The 24,124-nt window shown below is 37.9% G+C and overlaps 4 protein-coding genes across 5 annotated transcripts; 2 read left to right on the plus strand and 2 right to left on the minus strand.

Moving 5' to 3' along the window:
- The first annotated feature begins 133 nt into the window (after nucleotides 1-133).
- Nucleotides 134-8,111, plus strand: tmem64 (transmembrane protein 64). Its single transcript, XM_042776843.1, has 3 exons — nucleotides 134-835; nucleotides 5,881-6,036; nucleotides 7,473-8,111. Exons 1-3 carry the CDS (start codon nucleotides 134-136, stop codon nucleotides 7,656-7,658), a joined length of 1,044 nt encoding a protein of 347 aa, XP_042632777.1. The 3' UTR covers nucleotides 7,659-8,111.
- Nucleotides 8,112-13,234: 5,123 nt separating this feature from the next.
- LOC109110922 (tyrosyl-DNA phosphodiesterase 2-like) lies at nucleotides 13,235-16,497 on the minus strand. 2 transcript variants are annotated; one of them, XM_019123874.2, is made up of 7 exons: nucleotides 16,042-16,497; nucleotides 15,750-15,916; nucleotides 15,446-15,634; nucleotides 15,241-15,332; nucleotides 15,054-15,148; nucleotides 14,609-14,779; nucleotides 13,235-14,312 (listed from the first exon to the last, which is right to left on the minus strand). In XM_019123874.2, exons 1-7 carry the CDS (start codon nucleotides 16,195-16,197, stop codon nucleotides 14,037-14,039), a joined length of 1,146 nt encoding a protein of 381 aa, XP_018979419.1. In that variant the 5' UTR covers nucleotides 16,198-16,497; the 3' UTR covers nucleotides 13,235-14,036. The 2 variants fall into 2 exon arrangements, with proteins under 2 accessions (XP_018979419.1, XP_018979418.1); XM_019123873.2 differs by having other exon boundaries at nucleotides 15,054-15,172; nucleotides 16,042-16,478.
- Nucleotides 16,498-16,970: 473 nt separating this feature from the next.
- acot13 (acyl-CoA thioesterase 13) lies at nucleotides 16,971-18,090 on the plus strand. Its single transcript, XM_019123876.2, has 3 exons — nucleotides 16,971-17,185; nucleotides 17,304-17,488; nucleotides 17,853-18,090. The coding sequence occupies exons 1-3, from the start codon at nucleotides 17,102-17,104 to the stop codon at nucleotides 18,007-18,009; spliced, it is 426 nt and encodes a 141-aa protein (XP_018979421.1). The 5' UTR covers nucleotides 16,971-17,101; the 3' UTR covers nucleotides 18,010-18,090.
- ca19h6orf62 (chromosome A19 C6orf62 homolog) lies at nucleotides 18,089-23,830 on the minus strand. Its single transcript, XM_019123875.2, has 5 exons — nucleotides 22,298-23,830; nucleotides 22,034-22,210; nucleotides 21,743-21,868; nucleotides 21,452-21,586; nucleotides 18,089-19,368 (listed from the first exon to the last, which is right to left on the minus strand). Exons 1-5 carry the CDS (start codon nucleotides 22,424-22,426, stop codon nucleotides 19,243-19,245), a joined length of 693 nt encoding a protein of 230 aa, XP_018979420.2. The 5' UTR covers nucleotides 22,427-23,830; the 3' UTR covers nucleotides 18,089-19,242.
- Nucleotides 23,831-24,124: the final 294 nt, after the last annotated feature.

Here is a 24,124-nt window from a genome sequence, read left to right on the forward strand (position 1 = left end):
TAAATCACTGGACTGATAGTCTCCGCCATACAGTTGAATTGTTTTAAACGCTTGGTCAGAGGAGCCCAACGTGTAAATTCAAGGGTCAACATTTTGGACCGGACGTCCAGTGGATCAATCCAGTGCAGACGGGATGAATGTGTGGAGCTCTGAATCAGTGCAGGGTGTGCTGAAAGCCCTGAAGCACGCCGCGGGGAAGGGACACCTCCATCTGAGCCGCTGGCTGCAGCGGACCCCGGGCTCACTGGACTGCGACAAGATCGACATCTTGATCTGTAACGTCTTTGACGAGCGAGGGAACGGGGGGAAACCGGAGGCGGACCCCGCGGGTCACACCGAGCCCGGCGCGTCCTTCACTCCCGAGTTCAGGCATCCGTGCTGCATCAGCACCTGTTGCTTCAAAAGCGCCCTGCTGGCGTGCGTCCTGACGGCCGTGTGCTTCTCCTCGGTGGCCCTGGTGCGCCAGTACCTGAAGGACGTGCTGCTGTGGGTGGAGAGTTTGGACAGTTTCGTGGGAGCCATGCTGTTCATAGTGGGCTTGATCACGGTGTCGTTCCCCTGCGGCTGGGGCTACATCGTGCTGAACGTGGCCGCGGGGTATCTGTACGGGTTTGTGCTGGGCATGGGGCTGGTGATGGTTGGGGTTTTGATCGGGACTTTCATCGCTCATGTGGTGTGTAAGCGACTGCTGACGAACTGGGTTCTGGGTAAGATCGGCAGCAGTGAACAGCTGAGTGCTGTTATTCGGGTGGTGGAGGGTGGAAGTGGACTCAAAATCGTGGCCTTAGCGAGACTCACACCGATTCCTTTCGGCCTCCAGAACGCGGTCTTCTCGGTAAGTCTGTTTTGGCCATTTCTGCTACTAATGTAATTGTTATTCAATTGTCACTAATTATATCACTTAATTAGAAGCACCAGAAGTTAAGGTGTGTCCCATCAGGTAGTGAAAAGATGTACATACACTTGTGGTCTTCATCCTCACTTGAACACTTGGGACAAATACAGGAAATAAGTCATATAAGTAGTCAAGTTATCAAGTGCAAAGACCGCAAGTGTGGGTATCCGGATAAGGCAAAAATGTGCAGGTCAGGGGGTCCTCCAGGACAGGTTTGGGAAGCACTGGTTAAGCCTATTTTGTTTCGAGTAACCTTTTTTAATGGTTTGAGTTAACCTTGTATCCTTTTAGCAAGTACAAGGATGATATTGATTTTATACAGCAGCTCGCTGAACAGATAATTAAAATTACATAATTTATCTTTCAGAGACAAAAATTCACCAGTTAGGCCTAGTTCCTATATTTCTTCTCCGCCTATGAAGATCGTTCCAAACAAAGAAAATGGTCTGGCTTTGTTGATATCAAGAAATGTCTGAAATCAGTTACTTCTTTTTATTAAAAAGCTGATCTGGATCAACATATGAGTGGATTGTGATTAAGGTTTGCCATCCCGCTCAGAGTGCTCTGTAATCATTCTGCTCGAAATCCATTCCAGGTTTTACACTCGCTAGTGAGAGAAACCCCACATTGAGCGACCCTGAAGCAAAAAAAATCACAAAACACTGACATTGAGCCTTTCACAAACCCTCTTTTATCTTGAGCAAAACATATAATTCTCCCTATTTAAGTTTTTATATTTATTTATAAGGATGTAACAATTCAGTCAACTCATGATGCAATAGGATTCACAAGATGATTTCACAATACAATTGTCTCACAATTTTTTAAACAAAATTAGATTTAAGACAAATTATAAATAAAAAGGTGTCCTTTTATTATTTCTTGGACAAAATGCTGAAATTGAAATGTGTCAAATGAAACTAAATTGAAAATTTAAAACAAACTCCAAATCAAATAAGAAAAAAACTCTCTTCATATAAACCAGCAGTTCTCAATACAGTTCTCACGCCCCCCAGCTCTGCATATTTCGCACCTCTCTCTTTGTTAATACACCTGATTCAGATAATCAACTCGTTAGAAGTTAGCTCTGTGCATGAACTGTGTTCCCACTGACATGGTCCCTACACAGTATTCATTGCTCCCTACTCCCTGAGCAGGGGAAATCTGTTTAAGTTTACCTCACTTCGAAACATTCATTCACGGATTTGCGCTGCGCAACGTCTTCACACACGGACAAGTGTGACATCATATTCCTCTGTTAATAAAGACAATTTAAATTCACGTCTCACACACTTCAATGCACTTTGAATGGAACATATACGTTCGCTTCGAACTGGAATCATGGCGGAATATCCTGTGATGTCCACTTCGCAGGGCACTTACATTCAAACAAACTTCTGAAGCGATAAGAGAAACATACAAAATGTGCAGAGCAGGGGGTGCGAGAACTGGAATTGAGAACCACTGATATAAACAAAAGCTTTGCTCGTGGTCTTTCTGTTTAAAATTAGAGGCAACCACTGCATTTGAATCACAGTCCAAACAAAGATGCTGCATACATGCCACATGAGCAGCAGTTTTTAATCTAAATTAGATTGTAAAATTTGAAATTTTAAACAAAAACAGAATGCTCTGACTTTAGTTTTGTGCTAAAAACTATACTACATAAATACTACTTTAATATGCATTATATAGAGATGAGATGAAAGGAAAATACCATCTAAACTTTTCTAAAGACAGTCAGTTCCCCTCAGACATACATTCATATAAACTCCCCATCCCCAAATGTATCGTGATTCGTTTAACATCTCAACCGATTTGAATCGTCACATATTTCTATTGATGTTCAACCGGCTCGCTGTGCATCGTTGCATCCCTAATTAAGGTTGATTAATTATTTTAGAAAAGTAAAAAGATACCCAGCACACAAAGGTATCTGATTAATAGCATTGAAGTGGCTGTTAATCTTTAAGTGACATCCAGGTGGATTTATCCAGCTTTGCTGGAATTAAACAATTAAGACCTCCAGCTCAGAGCCAGATTTAAATCAAACATAACTGCTCTTCACGCCAGATTAAGGATATAAAGACAGACCTCTTTGTACATTGAAATATTAGCTTCACACACTTTGCACAACCAACATAATACATTTTTAATTAGCTGACGACACACATGAGGAGAAAGAAACCGTAACCTTTAAGGGTGACAGAGGACAGTAAAGAACAATGATACATAATACTGCAGTTTCTAACAGATTTTTTAGCCTTTCTCAGAATTACTTCTAACCCCGTTTCTTGAACCTTTTTGATAAATACATGGTGACACGTGTAAATATACAGCAACATTTAAATTAACAAACACAAAGTTACGTGGTTTTCTTGGCTCCTCTATGTGATTTTAATGAAAATCGAATTTTATGTAAATTTTATAAGCTATGTTTTATTTTGTTGGTCCAGAAGTTGCTTCTTAAAACAAAGGAAGATGACATCTGCTTTTATTGAATTAGATTTGAGAGACTTTTTTCAGGCATTAAGGCTGGTTTGGTTCTTGATATGAGCTTGTGGACCTGTAGACTGCCATTTTGGAACATATTTGACTATTGTTTGCTCCGTTTGCATAATTTATTCACTGGATGATTCATATGTTAATGTATTTCTTCTTTGAAGTTTTATGATGATGACTTATGTTTATGAGCAGATGTTTTTAATGCAAGTTGAATGTTTTGCTTCACTTCTGCTTGACAGATCATATTTGGCTGCAGTGACTGATCATATCTGGGTTTCAGGAGTGCTGGAAATGAACACTGAACACTTGCTTACAGCAGGAATGTGTGTCATTTTCTAGGTTAACAAACAGCTTTAATGTTAAACAGCTGGTTTTTTTTCTTCTTTTCTTTTCTTTCATTTACATGTAGGGCTGCAACAGTTAATTGAAATTATTCAAAATAACAGCTGGTGTAGTTAATTGTAAATATTGTCAATTGCAATATTCAGCCTGTCTTTTAAATTTAATTTATTTATTTTTTTGCAGCGGTAAATCAGAGCATTTAATGTTTGTATTTTAGACTTTTTTTAATCGAGGCAGCTGTTAAATATTGGGTACTGAAGACACATCTCCTGGCACACAAAAAGCTTTAAAGCCAAAGTGGGAGTTATTTAATAAATTTGCATTCAGAATTTGTATTTTGTACAACACCCAATGTACACTCTAAGAAAGTGATGTGACAGCTAGAATACTCCCATTAAAATCAACAAGCCGTAAACTTTCTGTAATAAAATATTGATTCTGTTGCGTAGCTACAGAGTCCAAAGCTCTGTTTGCGAGGAGTTTGGTCTGTTGTGTGAAATTGTGAAAAACTAACAACGGACAGGATAGGAGTGTTCTAGAACTGGCACGTTGCTCGCTTTCTGTGTATAATTAATTACACGTTTGAATAACAGTTTTGTTTTCCTGCAGTTAAGAGGACCAGTAAAAATTGGCCATTTATGTGCAGTCTTGATTTACAGATGTATAAAATCACAATAAATTCAGAAACACTGAATTCTCAGCTTGATTTAAGTCATTGTTATCGCTAACTAAAACCATAAACACATTATTTCGACTTGTTGCCAAAACAACATTTATAATTTTAAAATGGGAAGATATAAAAACTTATCTCAATGATTCTGAAATACTGTTTAGATGCCTACATAAAGAATATAACTTGCAGTTGTCTTATACATAATGGAAAAAAATAAATAAAAGACTTCTGATTTATCATAATCGTGCAACCCTATTTAGCCATCACTTTTGAGTCAAAAGTAACCTACATTACACTAGTACAGTGTCATTGCCCTTGAAGCAACCATAAGTCTCTGTTCTTTCTGAATGTTGCTCTAGTAATTGAACACTAGGGTCATCTCGGTAACTCTTCTCTCTGAACCTGTTACCGTGAGTCAGAACTCTTGCTCCAGTAGCCTGCTGCCCTCTACTTATAGTCCTAAAAACAATGAGGTTGTTATTCAGCAGCTGGAGAGAGAGAGTGAACATCAGGCTCTCTGTAAGTGCCACTGACTCTAATTGTGTTAAGCCTAATAGGTTTTATTTCACGTTTTTTTTTTTTTTTTTTTTTTTTTTTTTTATGTAACAGAGGGATCACAGCCCAAGGGTATGATGTATGTCGGCCCTAAACAGGTCACACTGGAATTACGTTTCACATACCCTCAGTAAGCACATCCTATAGAAGGAGCTGTATTTCAATGTGCCCTGTGTTTTCTGCTGAAGCAGAATGTCATGTGTTATGTAGGTAACCCAACACAATGCATGCATCTGTGTAGTGCATACTTAAAATATTGCTTCACAGCCATTTACACAGAAGTCGCTTCTTAAAACAAGAATGCATATGACTATTAATAAGTTGACGCAAGCCTAATACAACAATGCCTGCATCTTTGCCAACCTATTAATGATCAAAAATACAAGGACTTTACATCATGTTTCATAATTTACTACTTGAAGATAGATGTTTGCACCATGTTTTACAACTCGCACTCACAGGTAATAGAATTGAATTATACTAAGCTTTAATACAGTTATGTAAGGTGTGTTTGCTCAGACTTGGAACGGGGCAGAAGCACTGCTTAAAGGTGCATTTTTACAAAGCATTTGCATTGTAGTACAACCAGTAAAACATCCCACAGGTGCTGAAGGAAAAAAAACTGTGCATTGCATTGTATTTGCATATAGGAAGGGATGTAAAATGTGTGAAGTTAAGTGTTTAAAAAAAGTTTTAACAATTGCTAGCATTTCAACATATGATGACACAGAAAAGAAAAATGATTAAAAATGTCAAAACGTTTTCATTTTTATTGCATTAGAGGCAGCTAGTGAAGGACAGTGAGGGGGCTGAACGAGGCTGATGACACATTCTTGCAGGCGGTGAAAACTCTCTGTGATTAATCTTGACTAACTCTGTGACCAAATTTAGTTCTTGCTCTCTTTGACAGATCACAGACGTCTCCTTGCCAAATTATTTAGTGGCTTCTTCAGTGGGACTTCTCCCAACACAACTCCTTAACTCATATCTGGGCACCACCCTGCGCACAATGGAGGACGTGATCGCAGAACAGAGCGTCAGTGGATACTTTGTGTTCAGTCTACAGGTAAGCCTCCAAAAACACAAAGAAAGGATTTGAAAGGAAATCAGCAAGAACACTGTATGTACAGTTTAGCCCACAAATGTACACACTCCTTGCAGAATCTTCAAGAAGTTATATTATTAAGAGAAAAATTATCAAAAGAAGTTTACATTGACATTTGGATCCAAGAATTTGCATTTTAGCAGGCTATTTTATCTAAAGCAGCTTGCAAATGATTTTTTTTTTTTTTATGGTGTGGTATAGTTTGTCACGTTTATTTATAGAGCTTAACACAACATAGAATGCAACACCCTTCCTGTTGATAACTGTATTGCCTGTTGTTGTTTTTTTACACACAATTGCACACAATTAGCGGTACACAGTGTAATGTTGCATTGAAGTTGTTCATTGTTTTGTAAAGTTCTTTGGTTTTCCAGTATGCTTTGCATATTGCAGTTCTCAGAATTCCCTGGAACTCTCAGTAACGTTTAGATTCAGCTTTGCCTCTTGCACAATTGAGAGACTCCTAGATGACAATCAAAAGGCTATAAACAGTGATTAATGCTAAAGAGTGTAACCCGATGTTAAAATCCAAGGATGTGTGTAAATGGTTAAACCAGATAATTTGTATAATTTAATTTACGGAGTGTCTATTTACACTAAGTGCAAATAGACTGCCTTTATAGCAGAGGCTATTTACACTAACTCTGCCCACCAGCGTGTGATTGGGAAGGTCAATACTGAAAAAAGGCACGTTGAACATCAGTATCAGTGGCGTAGATGGTAAGGCATGTTTTTTTTGACGCGATCGACCAGAGTTCGAAACTGCCTTTTGCCAGTTTTTTTTTCTCCCTCTTCAAATCTCATATCGCATCGGAAAGGAAAGGAAATTATAAAAAAGTTGAAAATAAAGAATCAGATAGGGTTAGGGTAGGTGTAGGGAGGGCTTTATTGTCCCAATAAGGTGGCATCCATTTAATAATTAATTTATTTTGTTTTATTTTATCTTAGAGAATATATTTGTGTAAGTTGTGTTATTTATGTCTTTTGGACTAAAAATAAGATATATAAAAAATGTAATACTACTATTAAAAAACAATACATTATTATTAGTAGTAGTTGTTTTTTTTTTAATGGTAAACATCTTGCGGATTCTGCAATGGATATGTAAGCATATGAGCAAATGAAATATTTATGTCCAGTCTAGATTCTTGTGGATCCTGTAATAAACCATAATTATAGATGGTCATTGGCAGAGCTTTGACCAAAAATTTTCTCATTTTGCATTTGCTCTTGTAGTAAAGTTAGATGCCATTAATGAATTCTTGACTGAAACAGGATATTTCGATATATCAGCCAAGGAATTATTGCTTAAATTTACAACCGCATTAAATAAGTCCCATTGTCTGGATCTTTGTATCTGCCGTCGTCCAGCTCAGTCTCTCTGTTCCTCTCACCAGATCTTCATCAGCATAGGCCTGATGTTTTACGTTGTACATCGAGCACAAGTGGAACTGAACGCTGCCATTGCAGCCTGCCAGCTGGAGCTGAAGACGTCATACATGAATGGTGGAGCGGCCAACCACGGCGGCTCGACCTACTGCAGCAAACGGGCTGCCACAGGAGGGGGGATCAACGTGGTCTGATCAGCGTCTTTGTTGCTGATGAACATACTTCAAGCCTACATCCAGTTGGGCTGACAATGACTGGAAGGATGGAGATCTGTCTCGCCTGCATCAGGGAGTCCTGGGAGCTGCTACAGTCCAAGCCAGCTGTTCTAGTTATGATGGAGGTCTGATGTGGAGCGCCACCGGACTGTCAAAGAGCCTATCAGCAGACTTTGATGGAAATATTGCCCAAAGATTGGGACCCTGGGCCAGTATTATATGAGAAGCTTATGAGATTGGCTTGAGATTTTTGTTTTCGTGGTACGTTTTCGTTAAAAAAAGAAATATGATACTAATATAAAATTCTATAACTTTATAAGAGGTCTAAAGCATGAAATTGGTAAATTAATTAAAGTGAATGTTATAGAATTGTAGTTAGTTATTAAAGAGGGCCCAACTAATATATCAGGTTAATATGCTTAAGATGTTTGCTTTTTTGTTTATATATATATATATATATTTTTTTTTTTTCATTATTATTATTATTATTATTATTAATATTTTTACTTTTTTTTTTTATTTATATTTTTACTTTTTTTTTTTATTTGATTTTTTTTTTTTTTTTTGTATGTATGTATGTATGTCTAGAGTAAGAAAAACATATTATCAGTTAGTACCACCTGGGTAAAATTGTGGCTTTTGCCAAACTGGGAACACGTTTGCTACTCTGGAACAGATGGGAGGGAAGGAAATTTTCTCAGCTGGATATTTAAGGATGTCCTGCCAAGAACCTTTAGCACAGCATGATAAGCTCAGCGGTGTGATCGTACGCGTTCGATTTCTCATTCTCATATTGAGAGAACTGAAACTCTGCCTTCTTTCTTGTATTATTTAACCAAATGCTTTATTATAGGGCTGTTAGCATTTTTTACATCACTTTTGTTAATTTATTCATTGTTAGAATAATTCAGAACGTTTGCACACAAGGAATTTCACAAACTGAATATGTAAGACGAAATGCTGAAAAGTGGGGAGAAGTAATTATTATGAATATATTCTATATATTGAATATATATAATTATTTTCCCAAATTAGGAGAAATATATATAAAAAAGGGAAGCATTGTCATATGTTAGTACATTATTATTAATATTCTTATGTAATGAATGCTGAAGTTATTCACGACAGTCTAATGGTTGTTGGCACTGTGCTAAAATGGCTCACAGTTGCCTACAATGCATCTTTTGGCAGTTTTTCTCAAAAATGCACACTAGTGAAAATTCAGCTCAAAGCCTCCGCAGCTCAGTTACTCATGGTGAGCGCAGAGAGAACAGCTACAAATAACTGACAAAACTGCAAACTAAAATGTTATTACACGACTCCGGTCATTGTAATGTCTGTCATTCCCTCCTTAGAGATTCCCCTAATTAGAAACAAAAGACTCTCGAGCATTGACTGACGTATTTGGGTCCCAGTTATATAATTTAGCACAGGCTTCTGTTAACGAGCTCCGAGCCGCAGTGAACTCACAGCTTTCACACCGGGAACACGAAATCCCTCCATGCAGGGAATTTCACACAATCCTGGTGCTTTGTTTGTTTTGTCTTCTCATTAGCTTCACCTATGCTCAACAACACTGTTGTGCTGTTTGACATGAAATTATACTGTAAATCAGTGTAGAGATGGAAAAGACTTTGATTTAGTTTGACTTGTCATTGTGAGCTTTTTTTTTTTTTTTTTTTAAATAAGAAACATGCTCTCAATGATGGATTTCTCAGTAGCTGAAATGTACACTTGGTCGGTAGTGACTTCATTCTCAGTGTCATTTGAGACTCACCGTTTGGTTTACAGCATCAACATTAGAGCGTCACCATAATCTGACAATCAGTGGAACACTGGTGCGCTGCTCAGTCTGAAAAACCATCTCATCTTACTCTGTATTTACATCTCCAGTTATAGTTTTGCTGCTACTTAGACTATAGAGTCTGCTAACAAGGGCTCGAATTAATATTGCAATTTTACTACAAAGTGAAATACACCATCTCGTTTGTTTCTGTTTTTTTTCTTACACAGAGATTTTCTAACAAGTTATTACATTTATTTTGAAAAGTGCAGGTGTAACTGTGCACAAATGGACACATTCCTTAACTTAAAAATGGGATGAATGGTTTTTATGGGTTTTTTTCTCAAGGAAATGGAATAGCCCCTCTGTTTTCTGAATTTAGCAATAAATAAAAACTGAACAAGCTGACTCACCATCTGAGTTACATTGTAGAGATCCAACAATCCTGGTCTTGTGTTACGATGTCAACCTGCCTTGTACCTCTTGCTGCCTAAGACATTGAAACGGGACACTTGCCTGCAGTGTGTTCAGACTCTTAATTCAAGCAGGCATGGGGTTGTGATGACTGAAAAACTGAAGATTTTTGGGATGTCAAATGCAAAAAGAATCTAAATCTAACAAACTACAAAAATAAATGATAATTTGAGGATATGTATCAGTGCTTTGTCTTATTTTTCCAGTTCGAATGACAGTTGGATGTGCAACAGTGCGTATAATAGCAAAGGGGTCTTGCGAGGTCCTTGGCAAACCTTAATCTGAGATAAAAGCACATTAAAAAAAAATAAAAAATACATATATATACATATACAAATGTAATTTCAGATTAGGGCACATCAGGTACTATACTAAAACCTCTTGACCCCTTTGACAAGTGCATTTTACATACACTGTATTTTGTAATACAGAGAATTTTGCAATGTTAATGAATATTTATTGCTGTATCATGCTTGTTCAGTGTTATTTATGAAATAAAACTTGAAAAATTACACAGTCATCTTGTGCTATGCTCTCTAGTCTACATAAATAACCCGGTGTTTCTACATTTAATTCAGTGTAGGAGACACATCTTAGAACAGGCTCTTATAACAGGAGACAGTTTGTTTGCTGATAATTGAGTTTAGTTACAGATTGACAGTGATATATTGTCTGATTGTGTAATTACTTAAGATTTCATTCCTCATATGGTTACCTCCTCTATCAGTATTTGTTATCTTGGAGTTGCGGTGATATGGTACAAACTACACCATTATCTAACCTAAAGTGTGCAATCTGAACTGTGAAAGGAAGGAGAAGATCCAACCCAGTCTCACAGGAAAATGTAACTTAAAAAAAACACATGGTAGCAATTTCATATGAAACTGTACAATGTGAATTGTAGGAAAATGCACAGAAAAATTTGATTTTAAGGGGGAAAAAATAACCATAAAGGTCCACCTCTAAACAAAACCAACCTGATATCATGAGAAAACTATTTGTAAACTATTTTATGAAGTGACAATTTCGTTTGAATTTGTACGACGTAAATTGTATGTAAATGTACAAATTTTCAACAAAAGGCATGTTGGTCCTTCCCTAACTCTAAACATAACCAAACTGATCTCATGAGAAAACATAATTATTTTACAAGGTGACAATTTTGAATTAATTTTGTACAATGTAAATTGAATGAAACCGTAAGATTTTTAGGAAAAAGAAGAACCCCCAAACATAACCTACCCATTCTCACCGAAACATTTAACTATTTTACATGACAATATTGTATGAATTTGTGTGTATTGTACGAAGATGTATGATTTAAAAAAATTTATAAATAAATGTAAAAAAAAAAAAAAAAAAAAAAAAAGGCCTGAAGGTCCACCCCTAAATATAAGCAACCTGATCTCACAAGAAAACTTTAGGAGGTGGCAATTTCGTATGTAATTTTATTATCTGAATATTTAAAACAAACAAAAAAACAGTAAACATGAAGGTTCACCCCTAAACATAACCAACTCCGATCTCATGGGAAAACGTAAATATTTAACTGGGTGGCAATTTCATGACTTTGTATAATTTGAATAGTAGAAAACATGCAAAAAGTAGCCATGCAGGTCCTAAACAGAAACAGAAAACAAGAACATACATTCACATTCACATAAATTAGCCACCAGTTCGCCAAAGCATAAAATATTTATGAATTGCTTTGAGATTGTGTTGGAAGATCCCAGCTGGAGTTGTCCCATGACCGTAACCCCTGTGTGATAAGGGAAAACCCTCCTGGAAAAGTGCTGACCAAACAAACACATCACGTTCTTGTCTTTACGCCACCAGTGATTGCATATTCAGTCTGGTATATTGACATTTCTGTGTTTAAAAATTGGAGTAGGACTGATCTGAAACTCCCATAATTCCCCCTTCACTGAAATAGCATGTGCTCCTGGCCATGTGTCAAAACAATTCAAAGTGCTACAGTGACGCTTATCAAGGGGAAAAGCCCTGCGATTTACTACCATGTCTTGTTAAGGACAACGAGAGCCTCAAACAACCTCTAACAGCATATAAGTACACGGATATTCAAACAGACCTATCACAGGACTGGCCCTTTAAGTGGCAGTGGCTGTTACCCTGGAGAGAGGGACAAGGAGAGTGTGTTTGTGCTCTGAGCAGACTTCTGTGAGCCAGTCATACGGACCCTGAGAGCAGATCTGTGGCAGTCTGATCTGGTTTAGATGTAATATTTACTCATCTGACCAAGCAAAAGGTTTATTAGCCTTGGCAGTGGGGTGTCTTTCAAGGTTGTCTGGAGTCACATGTCCACCCTGCTTAAGACAGCTGCTGCCTTGACACTCATGCTTTCAGCTAATTTAGGACAGTTAAGAGAAGACTTCACTACTAATTTCTCTCAAACTGCAACAGGAATAAGTAGCACATTTATCTGAACATTATTTCAGAGATAAATGCAGTGAGCTCAGGTCCTGGCTGCAGTGTTGCCAAGTCTGCAGTTTTCCTGTGGAATTGGGCTACTGTAACACAGTTGAAGCGACCCCAATAACGTGATATTTAGCCTCTGGAATGTAAATTTTACCAGGAGATCCTGGCCAAAAACATGTATTTTATGTGTATTTTACCCCCGGGATGTGATTGGGCTAGTTTGGCCGGGTTTTGTTGTGACCCTGGCAACCCTGCCTGATAGTTTAAGCACCAGAAGATAAACACTCACACTGGTTTATTTAATTTATCTACTAACAATGTCCAAAGTCCACTTTAGTGAACCACAGTGTTGTTTCAAGGCACCCCATCCCAGAGCATGTATTGTGTTTAATATCATTCTGTGACGGAAATTATAGTTTAAGAAATTATATTTTTAAAATAAAATGGCAGACTTTTGTCTTGCTCAGGGTATTTTCATAGCTATAATTTTATGTATTCAAAAAGCACAAATAAATCATATTTTCACACTTTTTTCACCAAATTACAGCTTGATTGGTAATGATGCACAGGAACAATATTATCTTCTCAAGTGATATTTTTTGTTGCACATCATGTGTTATATTTCATCTCGACCTCTTGACACTGTGGTAAGTAAACTAACTTTTGAAAAACTTTATTTGGGGCAAAAATTATCAGTGTGATGGAAATGCTAGCGCAACTAAGTGCCAGTCATAATTTTGGAAAAATCTATATAAATCATTTTTACAATATAAATTGTGATTATAATATAAAAGATCATATATATATATATATATATATATATATATATATATATAATGAAATATAGAGGAAAAACTGTAAATCAATTTTAACTGTATTTTATTGCTTTAGTACAGATTGTTCTGTTTAAACCACAATAATCTGTAAATTCTACAAAGAAATTATGTGTAGACAAACAGATTAAAGAAAATTAAAAAAACATTTTTTAACATTCTTTCAAATTGTTGTTAAAGTTGTTTGTTCAGTATTTTACAGTACCGTTTTAAGTATTTTTTAGAATATTACTGTAAATGTAATGGTTTCATTGTTTTTCTATTTGCACAATTTTTGACCATCAAAATTTCACAGATTTTTAAACAGTATGCACACACATGCACAAACACACTGTAATTTCAAGAAGTATTAGTTCACTGTGCTTCTGCACCAATGCCATTTCAAAGCTCATGTAATGCTTGAGAAACACTGACCACTTGTGGTATAACATAGGACACACAACCCATACCACAATTACCACAATAAATCAAGGTCACATTTATTTAGGAAAAAACACAAATCCAATCAACACTTTCACATTTTTTAAAAATTATATGAGAGAGCAGAGATTGGCTGAAATCATGGTTTGTAATAGAAGATTTTGTATGACAAAAAAAAAAAAAAAAAAACACTGTGGAGGAACAATTACTGAGGTTTAAAAAGGTTTTTTGAAACCTTTTTGAAGTATTTTATATCCAGCTTTGCCTTCTATTATTATCTGTATGTCTTTGTTTCTTACACTGATGTGTAGTCTGAATTTGTAGGCACTCTTCACATTCTTCATTTGAAACACTTTTTAAAACTATCTTCTAAACGACACACGTATATACAGTCTTCTAGGGATTTAATAATCATGTGTTGAAAGTGCAGTAAATTCCCCAGTGATCACTGGTGTAACGGCCACAGTCCAGTTTCTCCATTCCCACCAAGACCATGTGGTCCGGAGTGACTCTTGGGCCGGTTTCAGCAGACCTCAGGAAGATGCGGTCGAAGCGACATCTGCAGATGTAAGGCACAGTCTTATTGCTGTTTGCTTTGGTGTCCCAGGTGTACCGGCAGTGTTCCTGTTTGCCCAGCTGTTCCCACACATCACACACACCTGGAGGCAAACCTCCCACCTTTACCACCTACACGGACAGAAACAGTCTTCAGAAATACTGCACCGCACTAGTGACTTTCACCTCCGTCATATTTGGAGTTACTGTGACTCTTAGTCCAGTGTTTCCCAAACTTTCTCTCCTATTCACAGGCGCATCAGTCAAACTCAACTACCCTTCATCAACACCAAACTGAAAATGGTTTCATTTGAATGTGTATTATTAATACAATACACAATTTCACAGACTTGGATTTTCTATTCTGTTTCCATTCTTTGTGCACCAGCAGTTAGGCGTCACTCATCTAGTCCTTGTGGAGAATTTACCTCGGTGTCTCTGAGATTGGTGTCCCCAGCAAAAATTACAGTAGCATCTTCTGGTGCTCCCCGCATCCTTTGAAATACAACGCGCAGTTGTTTCATTCTCTCCTCTGATTGGTTCTTACAGCTTTCTAAATGTGATGTCATCAAGTATAGCTTCCGACCTGAGAAAGTCACCTCAAGTCAAAAAAGAAACAAATGTGTGTATAATGAAGTTTTGGGTCAGTAAGCGTTTTTAAAATGAAATAAATAATTTTATTCAGCAAGGATGCATTCAACTGATCAAAAGTGACAGTGAAGACATTTATAATGTTACAAATGATTTCTATTTGAACTAAATGCTGCTCTTTTTAATTTTCTATTCATCAAATATCCCTGAAAACAATTCATTCCATTCGTTATACCCTAAAGCAATCTTTGGATAATGCTTACTGCTAAACTACAAACTCACCTGAGCAACTAATAGATTTCTCAACATCTGTGTCGTAGGATAACAGATGATCTCACTTTCCAGAAGTTTTACTCTTGATTTCTTCAACATTATTCCTGTGAAGTATCCGTCATCGCTTCCTTTAATGACAGGGAACTTCATGAATGAGTAAATAACTCATAAATAACTGAGCACTGAAGTCTCTTACCTTCAACAAACAGATAGCTGACAGCACGTTTCTTAAGATACTGAATATAAGATGGAATAAGTTCTTGAAGAAAAACCACATCTGGTGTATATCTACAAAAGAACAACGGAAAAAAAGGAGACAAAGCGTTACGAGTAAAACAACACAAACTTAGTGTCAAATAAAACATGAAATAGAGAATATCAGGGGTCTTTAAACAACTCACAGAGCTAGATACGAACACAAGCCCCTGGCACGCTCTGCAAGACTCAATGTGTCCAAACCGTCCACATTCCAGCTGATGACGGAGAGCTTGCTGTCCTCCGCGTTAGATTCGGTTACAGCACTTTCAGCCTGACTTTCTTGAGGGTTCACACTGCTGGAGCAGGTGGGTTCCTCCGCTGTCAGGTCAATGCTGCACAACAATCAATGTGAAAAAAGATTTCAAATATTATTAGTATAGATATAGAGTATGTTATATGTAGAAAATGCAGTTTTCAATTCCTAATATTTAGAGGAGAACACATTACCAGTCCACCTGGTCTGTCTTAAATTTCTTCTTTGTTCCTGAAGCATCAGCAGGGTCTGAGGAATTGACCTCCTTTCTCTTATTCCCAGAAACAGCTTTAGTCTCCTCTGCTTCTTCAACATCAAAGACTGAATCCATATGAGCCTCGAAGAACGAGTTCAGTGCTCTCTGGCACGAACACAGAAATAAAAAGTTTTATATGAACGGCAATAGTTGAAGATGAGAAGAACTAAACACGCTTTATTCAATAAATATGTTTTATATAGAAACTTGGTGCAGTGATAGTGCCATACCTCCATATCCCATTCATTTTCTGCTAGATAACACTGCGCCACAGCACTGTCCGATCCAGAGATAGAGGCAAACTGATCGCAAAGGATGGTCCTCGTTTCCTCTAGAGCAGACATTTGTTGATCGGTGTGATTACCCGACATAACAGTGTTGGACATGTGCACAGTTGAATATAACGGCGGGACATGGACGCGTACAGCTACAAAAACATTCCGGGTGGAACACAATATCAATATTAATGTATGCTTGTGGACCTAACTTATTTACACCATACTATAAATCACGACCTCAAAGTATTATTAGCCTAATTTTCACATCACATTAAACGCTGCACCCAGAGAGTCCAGAAGCGGAGAATTATAGCTAGCGGCTTTCCGGAAGAATTAAACTGTAGTACTGAAAGAGTCGGTTCTTTCGAACAGTGCATTTCAAAACTGAAACGTTTCCGCAATTCTTTTTAGCATGACGTAATTATGTGACAGCGTTCCAAAACCTTCTTATGCTCGAAGAATATATTGATCAAATGACGTGTGTGCCAGATCAGTTTGTTTGTTTGCAGGAATGAGATATAATTAGCAATAACATTCTTAAAATTCTAAATTTAATTCTAATTAAGAATTAAATTCTAAAATTAAATTCTAAAAAAGATATTATGCCCTGAAAATTACATCGGATTCAGTCCGATTCTTGAACGAATCATTTACATCTGTTTAGTAAACCGGTTCAGCGGATTCAATGAAAAGACACGACTCAAATGAATCATGAATGATCAGTTATTTCATAATAAAAGTCCTAATAGCCGAATGGTCAGTTTTAGCTTCTTGAAGTATTCATAGATCGAATCGTTAGATTTAGTTTACCTATATATAAAACTGTAGTGCATTTTTTTTTGTCATTAGTTATCTGCCATTCTCCTCATTTGTGGCGAGAGGCCTTTTAGGCCAAAAGGGCTTTACCTCAGAAAATAATAATACTCTTATTTTGTATAACATTTGGGTCATCTTTCAAACATTCTGCAAGAGCGAACTTGTCCTTCACTGTGTGTTACTCGCGGTTTCAGCGATGGTGTCAATGTCGCTAAATACAATAAAACAGATCATGAGAGCGATGGTGGACTGTCCTGGATTTGACCGGGTTTTAAGCAAGGTAGGTGTCGAGCGAAATCTTTGGTTAATTCTCCTTGGAGAGCCACTCGTTGAAATGTTAACCAGCCAGACCAGTTCACGCTGCAGTAAACATGTCGAGGCGTTCATGTGGCGATCAGGTGGAGGTACTGTCTGCAGCCCCTGGGAAAGTGGTGTGTGAGCTGAAGGTGGAGGAGGAGCACACCAACAGAGGAGGCACTCTTCACGGAGGACTGACAGCCACACTGGTGGACGTGATCTCCACTACTGCCATCATGTACAGTGAGAGAGGAGCTCCCGGGGTCAGCGTGGACATGAACATAACGTGAGTGAGCTTCTGGCTATGATTGACGGACACTGTATACAGAACTACAAGATGTGTGCTACTGTGTCACGTTTGGGGAAGACCGGGTGGGGCAGTATAAATTGTATATATATATATATATAATTTTTGCAATTGGCAACTAAAAATATTATTTACTATTAACTAATAACATTAGAGTTAAACTGAAATGAATGCATGTTGTCACAAAATGTTCATACGTGTTTTATCCCCTGGTTAATAATGACGGAAATGTTCAATAGCTTGACAAAACTTATAATAAAACTGAGAAAATAAGAGAAATAAGTGCATTCATCATCTAAAATGGACACTTGACACTTAAATTTGTTTGCTTTGCATTTAACAGATACATGAATGCAGCTAAAATTGGAGAAGACGTCTTGATCACAGCTCAGGTTTTAAAACAAGGACGGACTTTGGCATTTGCAACAGTAGATCTCACCAACAAGGCCAACGGAAAACTCATTGCTCAGGGAAGACACACTAAACACCTCGGTGGCTGATTATGTACATGCCCTGTAATTGACACGAAACATGTTATATAATAAACTCCTGCATAAAAAGCTTTGCACTGGGTTAAGATATGTTCAGCAGTGTTTATTTCAACAGAATTATTCAAACAATGGGTACATCAAAATAAAGACAAAGACCCACATTCCCCTTCAACGTGAACTCAGAAATTTCAAAAGGGGGAGAAAAGTAATGATTTTATGCCATAAGAACGGACAAAGACAGCTTACGGATACCAAGTCCCAAGCACTGCAATATTTACTCTTAGAACAGGGTGGTCTATAAAAGAAAAACATCCATAATGATCCATTTCAAGTTTCTCTTCGAAATTTCTCATTAGGTACATTAGCTTGAACAGCAGTCTCCCATCACACACCCACCACCAATGATCACATCCGGTATCAGTAGCTCGTATGTATATATAGTGCATGAGTTGCTTAATTGGTGACAGTTACCATTCAAAGCAAAAAACAGCATCAGAATTCCTCCAACAGACAGTTTGTCTCAACAATCTTAGATATACATCACACAATGCACCTCTGTCCCCATCAGGCAACACTCCTCCAGAAATGATAAAAAAAGCAAACAAGGTTTGTCATATTATAGGCAAGAAATGACACTCAAAATTAAAATGTCCAGCAAAAACTAAGGCAGTAACTGAATGAGAAGCAATGCCTACACCAAATGAGTTAACAAGTATTGTTCACCTTCTAATAGAAGCATTTTGAGGAAGACTACCCAGGCTCTTTTGTCCTCTGTCACTGATCGTCATTACTCATGAAATCCCTACTCAATATAACAGACATGTTAACTATCCCTCATGACAGTGATGTTAAAGTCAGTCCAACACACGAGGACCACATGTGAGACCGCGGTCATTGGTTTCTTTTTTTTTTTCTTTTTTTTTTCCCTTAACGTAAAGAGTTCCTTCGGTGACTGGTATTGTTGACGGTGCAGCTCCAAGAGAACAACCACTCAAAATCAATGTTCATGCAGGTTCAAATAAAAACTGATCACAGAGAGGGGAGATGGGGTGAGCCAAACCAAGACTGGTTGAGGGAGGGATTCAAAACAAAAAAAAGGAGCTAAATTAAATCTCACGATGAAAATGAGTGGTTAACAAAAAGGAGAGTTCCAAGCACAAGTTCATATCTATTCAACTGAGGGATGTGTAGATAAGGACAACTTGCTTCGAAGCCTCGAGGGGTGTCTTCCGTGCGTTTCTCCTAGTCAGGCATGTATGGACGGAGGTGGTCCTCGATGTCTCCAACCCCCCAACAGGTGAGCTGGTCCTGTGGCAGGTAGAGACAGAGGCTGCACAACTTGAAAACTGTGAGCTTGGTTTTTGGAGTCTGTGGAAGAAAGATAAATATATTAGACTATTTTTAAATACTACATTATGCAGTAAATATGAGGGTATTACAAGGTATATAGTTATTAGGAATTCACCAATATTAAAGTTTTGGCCAATACTGATAAGTCAGACTATTTCTTTATGCTACTGCAAATTACCAATAAATAAACCATTTTAAAATAAAATAGGTTATTAAATCATTTACAATACATGTAAGGCTATTATAAGGTGTGTAATTATTATGGATTCATTGTTCATCAAATTTTCAGCCAACTAAGACAACCAAGAAAATATTTGTCATTGCTAATAGCCAACAAAAATACAAATATTCACATACTAGAAGAAAAAGGAAACCACTTATTTTTTTAAAAATCTAGTTATTATACATTATACAGTAAATATTAGGTCATTATAAGATGTATAATTATTTGGAATTCACTAAATAAAATTATGGTCAATAATCGATAACCAACAAATGTAATGTTATTGTTAAATGGGTCATGATGTGATTTAAATTTTTACTTTCTCTTTGGAGTGTTACAAGCTCTTGGTGCATAAAGAAGATCTGTAAAATGTCAAAAACTAAAGTCTCAAATCCAAAGAGATATTCTTTATAAAAGTTACGAGTCAACCACACCCCCCTAAAATGGCACGTTCTAACATGCCCCCACATCTCTACGTCACTATGTGGAAATATTTGCATAATGCTGCACAAATGTTCACGCAAAGAAAGGCGGCGTAACTTTTATTCTCGCTGTTGCCGCAGCTGCCATGTTGGGGAGTCACTGTGTGTTTCGTTGAAGTGAAACTACTTTGTTTGTCCTTCCAAAAGAGGACATGACTAGAAATCACAGAATTTCAACACTGTTCCAGAACAGTTCAACCCAAATATTCAGATGTGTGCTGTGCATTTTATGGAGGATGAGGACTGTTTCCTGAACCAGTAGCCTGCAATGTGTCTGTGGCACAAAGGCTGTTTCTATAAAGTTGGTGTTTTAGAATAGTGCAAGGACAGTCTGGCACTTCTTTTTTTTTTTTTAATGCCTTTTTTTATTCATATAGGACAGTAGAGAGAAGACAGGAAATTACTGGGAGGAGAGAGGGGAGCGGGATTGGCAAAGGACCTTGAGATGGGATTCGAACTCGGGTCGCCATGAGCGCAGTTGCGCTATATGTCGACGCACTAACCACGGGGCTATTGGCGCCGACCAGTCTGGCACTTCTGACTCACAGCCTGCAAGTACGTTTTTTTATATTTAAATAATTTGCCACTGATGAACGATGGAGTGAGTCTCGTGCTGCTGGCCTGGGAGACGGCATCACAGTATGTTAAGGGGCATAACATTTCCGTCACATGCTTGAGGTATTCAGCCAATCACAATGCACTGAATAGCTGGCCAATCAGAGCACACCTTGCTTTTCAGAACGATGAAAATCAACAGGTTTCAGAAGGCAGGGCATAGAGGAGAAACTATAATGTACATTATATGGAAAATAATGTGTTTTTTGAACCTTAAACTGCATAAACACATTGCATTACACCAAATACACCAAATAATGTTCTTTTTAGCAGCATATGACCCCTTAAATAACCAATTAAATGGCTGCTGTAAAAATTCAATCCAATTTTGTCTATTAAATTTATTTTTTATTGCCGTCCCAGCATCTATGATTATTTTCATGGCACGATCAATGTACTTTATAAGAAACAAACAGTAGTGACACAGTAGTAATACATCAGCAACTGACAACCAACCGTGTCAATATGATAAACATTACATAAGATTTTTCATTTCAATATCACATTTAAGATTATTCTTGTTCTTGTCTATTAATAAACACCATAAACTAGAATGAATTATTTTAATGCAAAAAGTAAATTTAAGCATCACAATACTATAATATGAAGCATGAAAAATAAATCTTAATATCGAGACTTGCTAAAGATTACATTTAACAGTTTTATTAAAGCCAAGTGTTAGATGAATGTACAATATTGATGCAAAAAAAAAAAATCAGCTGATAATCCTCATGACATTCTTAAATATAGACCTTAATACTTCATGTTTTATTGAACCAACCTGTAAGTGCTGTCTGTCCATGAACAGAAAGACAGACTGATTGGGGTTGTTCATAACCATCCCAGCCTTGTCCTTCCGACCAACAGCATGTAAAAACTGCTTTTCATAGTCTCCATGATGAAACTCGAATTTGGCCTGTAAACGTTCAAAAGCGAATGTAACTACATTGCATCACTGCATTATGCATGCTCATTGTGCAAATGGTGGATGTTGAATACTTGGTGTAAAGGGTCTGAACAAGTCCATAACCTCAAGTACGAGAAATAATAAGCAAGCAATTTTTTTACATACCTGAACAGGCCTGAATGGTTCGTGTTCAGCCCCTTTCCATCTGGAGAACAGGAGACAGACAATCTTCTCAATATCATTGCGGGGCCAAAGGATGAAGTCCATCTCCTGGGTGCAACCGATCACATCCTGTGCAGGTTTAAAAACATCAGTGAGACAGAAATAGCAAGTGACCTCGAACGACATGACAACACATGGGTTTTTAGACAAGACAGGCCATTATGGTTGCGACACGGCAGCTTAATCTTCAACTGACAATGTCGAAAGTGACCCGCGTTGTGTGCCAACACTTACTCTACGCATCGACTGGTAACGAGGCGCGTGTAACTGCACCACATCTTTCTGGAGAAGGTCTAACGAACTCTCTAAGGAGTAGCTCGAATCCTTCACGCCTTTGAGGATATTTTCCTCATAGTTGTTGGTCATCACGGGTACCACCTCAGCTACCTCGAAGAGTGCGGACTTCTTTTTCTGTAAACGTGGGATGAAGGCATATGTGAACAATCACAGACAAACAATCGATCATTTCTCAGCTTCATACAGAATCAATCAACGTACCTTCTCCTTAAATACAAAGGCAATGTAGATCTTGAAGTCGAACTGATCGGCCAGGGATTCTCGTTTCTTCCGTAGCTGGGCACGGAGTCGGTTTCTTGTTTGATTCCGGCGAGAATTTGGGTCTCCCATTGTTACGGACAATACGGTTTTCCTTAAGCAGACTTTTTTTTTTTCTCTTTCGCTTTTTATTTCCTTGACTGTAGACTGCGTGGTTCACAAACCCTTTTTAAAAGCTATGAGACGCATATAACCAAGCACTACCTGCAGTACATACTAATTTGAATTAAAGAACAAAGTGAGCGAAATCAAATCAAGTCATTTTTACTCAATGTGGGTAGTGGGCCAAGTAAGTTTGCACTTGTCTAAGTTTTGATGTGTTACACCATTTTTAAAGCAAACAAGCGAGCCAAGGCTACGTGTAAACTAAAAAGAAACCGCTCATATAACACGACCTGATCAATTAGGATTGTTTTATATATGAGAAACTGCGCTGTATCACTGAATAAAGGACTGAAAACACAAACGTCTGCTACACTGAAAGCCCATACTGACAATTTTGTTTTCGTCTCCGTGTGTGTGAGGGGACAGATCCCTGTCTTTAGATAAATAAATCTGATTTAAAGTTATCTAAAAAGCTGACCAAGAGATTTGACGTTGGAAAGTCTCTTCCGAGAGTGACTCTTGCTCGTATCCATGTCTTTGAATATACGGTCTCATGAAAGCAGATCTGAATGACAGGCGAGAAAGACAACCATGGCAGAGAAATGCAGATGCCATGAGATCTTGGCACTGAGTAAGAACACAGAGATAGCTGGACATCTTGGGAATTAAGGGCATAAAATGGGCCCGCGAGCTTTCCTGCCACGGTTGAGTTTCATTGTGAGGCTTTTATTTTGTGGCTGGCTAGCAAACTAACGCTAGCTCCGCTAAATACACACACACGCCACAGACTGATAACCGGGTTGAAGGGAGCTACATCTCTTTTTCATCCAGAATGAGATCTACGAGAGCATTCAAAGCTAGTATTCATCAAAAACAACCCGACTGTTACATTTTGTTTTTGCCTGTTTTCTGTTTGTTATCGCGATGCTAGCAGAGACGGTCTTCGACGCGTGGCTGGCTAACTATTGTTTCTCGTCATTTTCTCGAGTTGCCTTCCGAGCAAGTACAGCGAAACAATCCTAACACGTTCTAATACACCGAGCTCAGTGCAAAAAACACCCGCCCCGGATGGGTCGATCCTCGGCGGAGGTTTAGCTTGATGGTCTCCCGTTTGTTTTCGAGCTTTTCCACAGTCGTCACACACGCGTGTATGCCATGTCAAGATAAACTGACAAACCGACCGAAGTCCTCCGTTCTCTCAAGTAACAGACGGCGGGATCTGCATCGCGGTGGACCCATAATGATGGAACGAAAGGGTGAAATGTCTTTCGAGCGATTGTTTCGACCCTTTGATCTGCGTTCTTCTGGAAAATAACAAGCGCTCCTCGCTGAACAAACAACTCAAAATGGCCGATGCGCGTCACGCAGCTGTGCACACGTGACAGAGGAGGAGCGCGCGCTCCTGACAGCCGGGTTTATTTATATAGAGCCACAGTCCATGGTTTATTTATATAATAAAAAAAAATTTATTCAGTTATATTGCGAAAAACGCCCTTATTTGTCTATACAAATCGGTTATTTTTTCTACCAATGCACTGTACTTTAATGTCTGTTGTAGTAATCTTCAGTTAACATGATATATACATAATACTCAATATGCATAATATACACATAATTTAGTTATGCGTATTACTTATTTTGAACACACAATATTTTGTGAAGTGA

Source organism: Cyprinus carpio, chromosome A19, assembly GCF_018340385.1.
Source record: "Cyprinus carpio isolate SPL01 chromosome A19, ASM1834038v1, whole genome shotgun sequence".
Taxonomy (NCBI): Eukaryota; Metazoa; Chordata; class Actinopteri; order Cypriniformes; family Cyprinidae; genus Cyprinus; species Cyprinus carpio.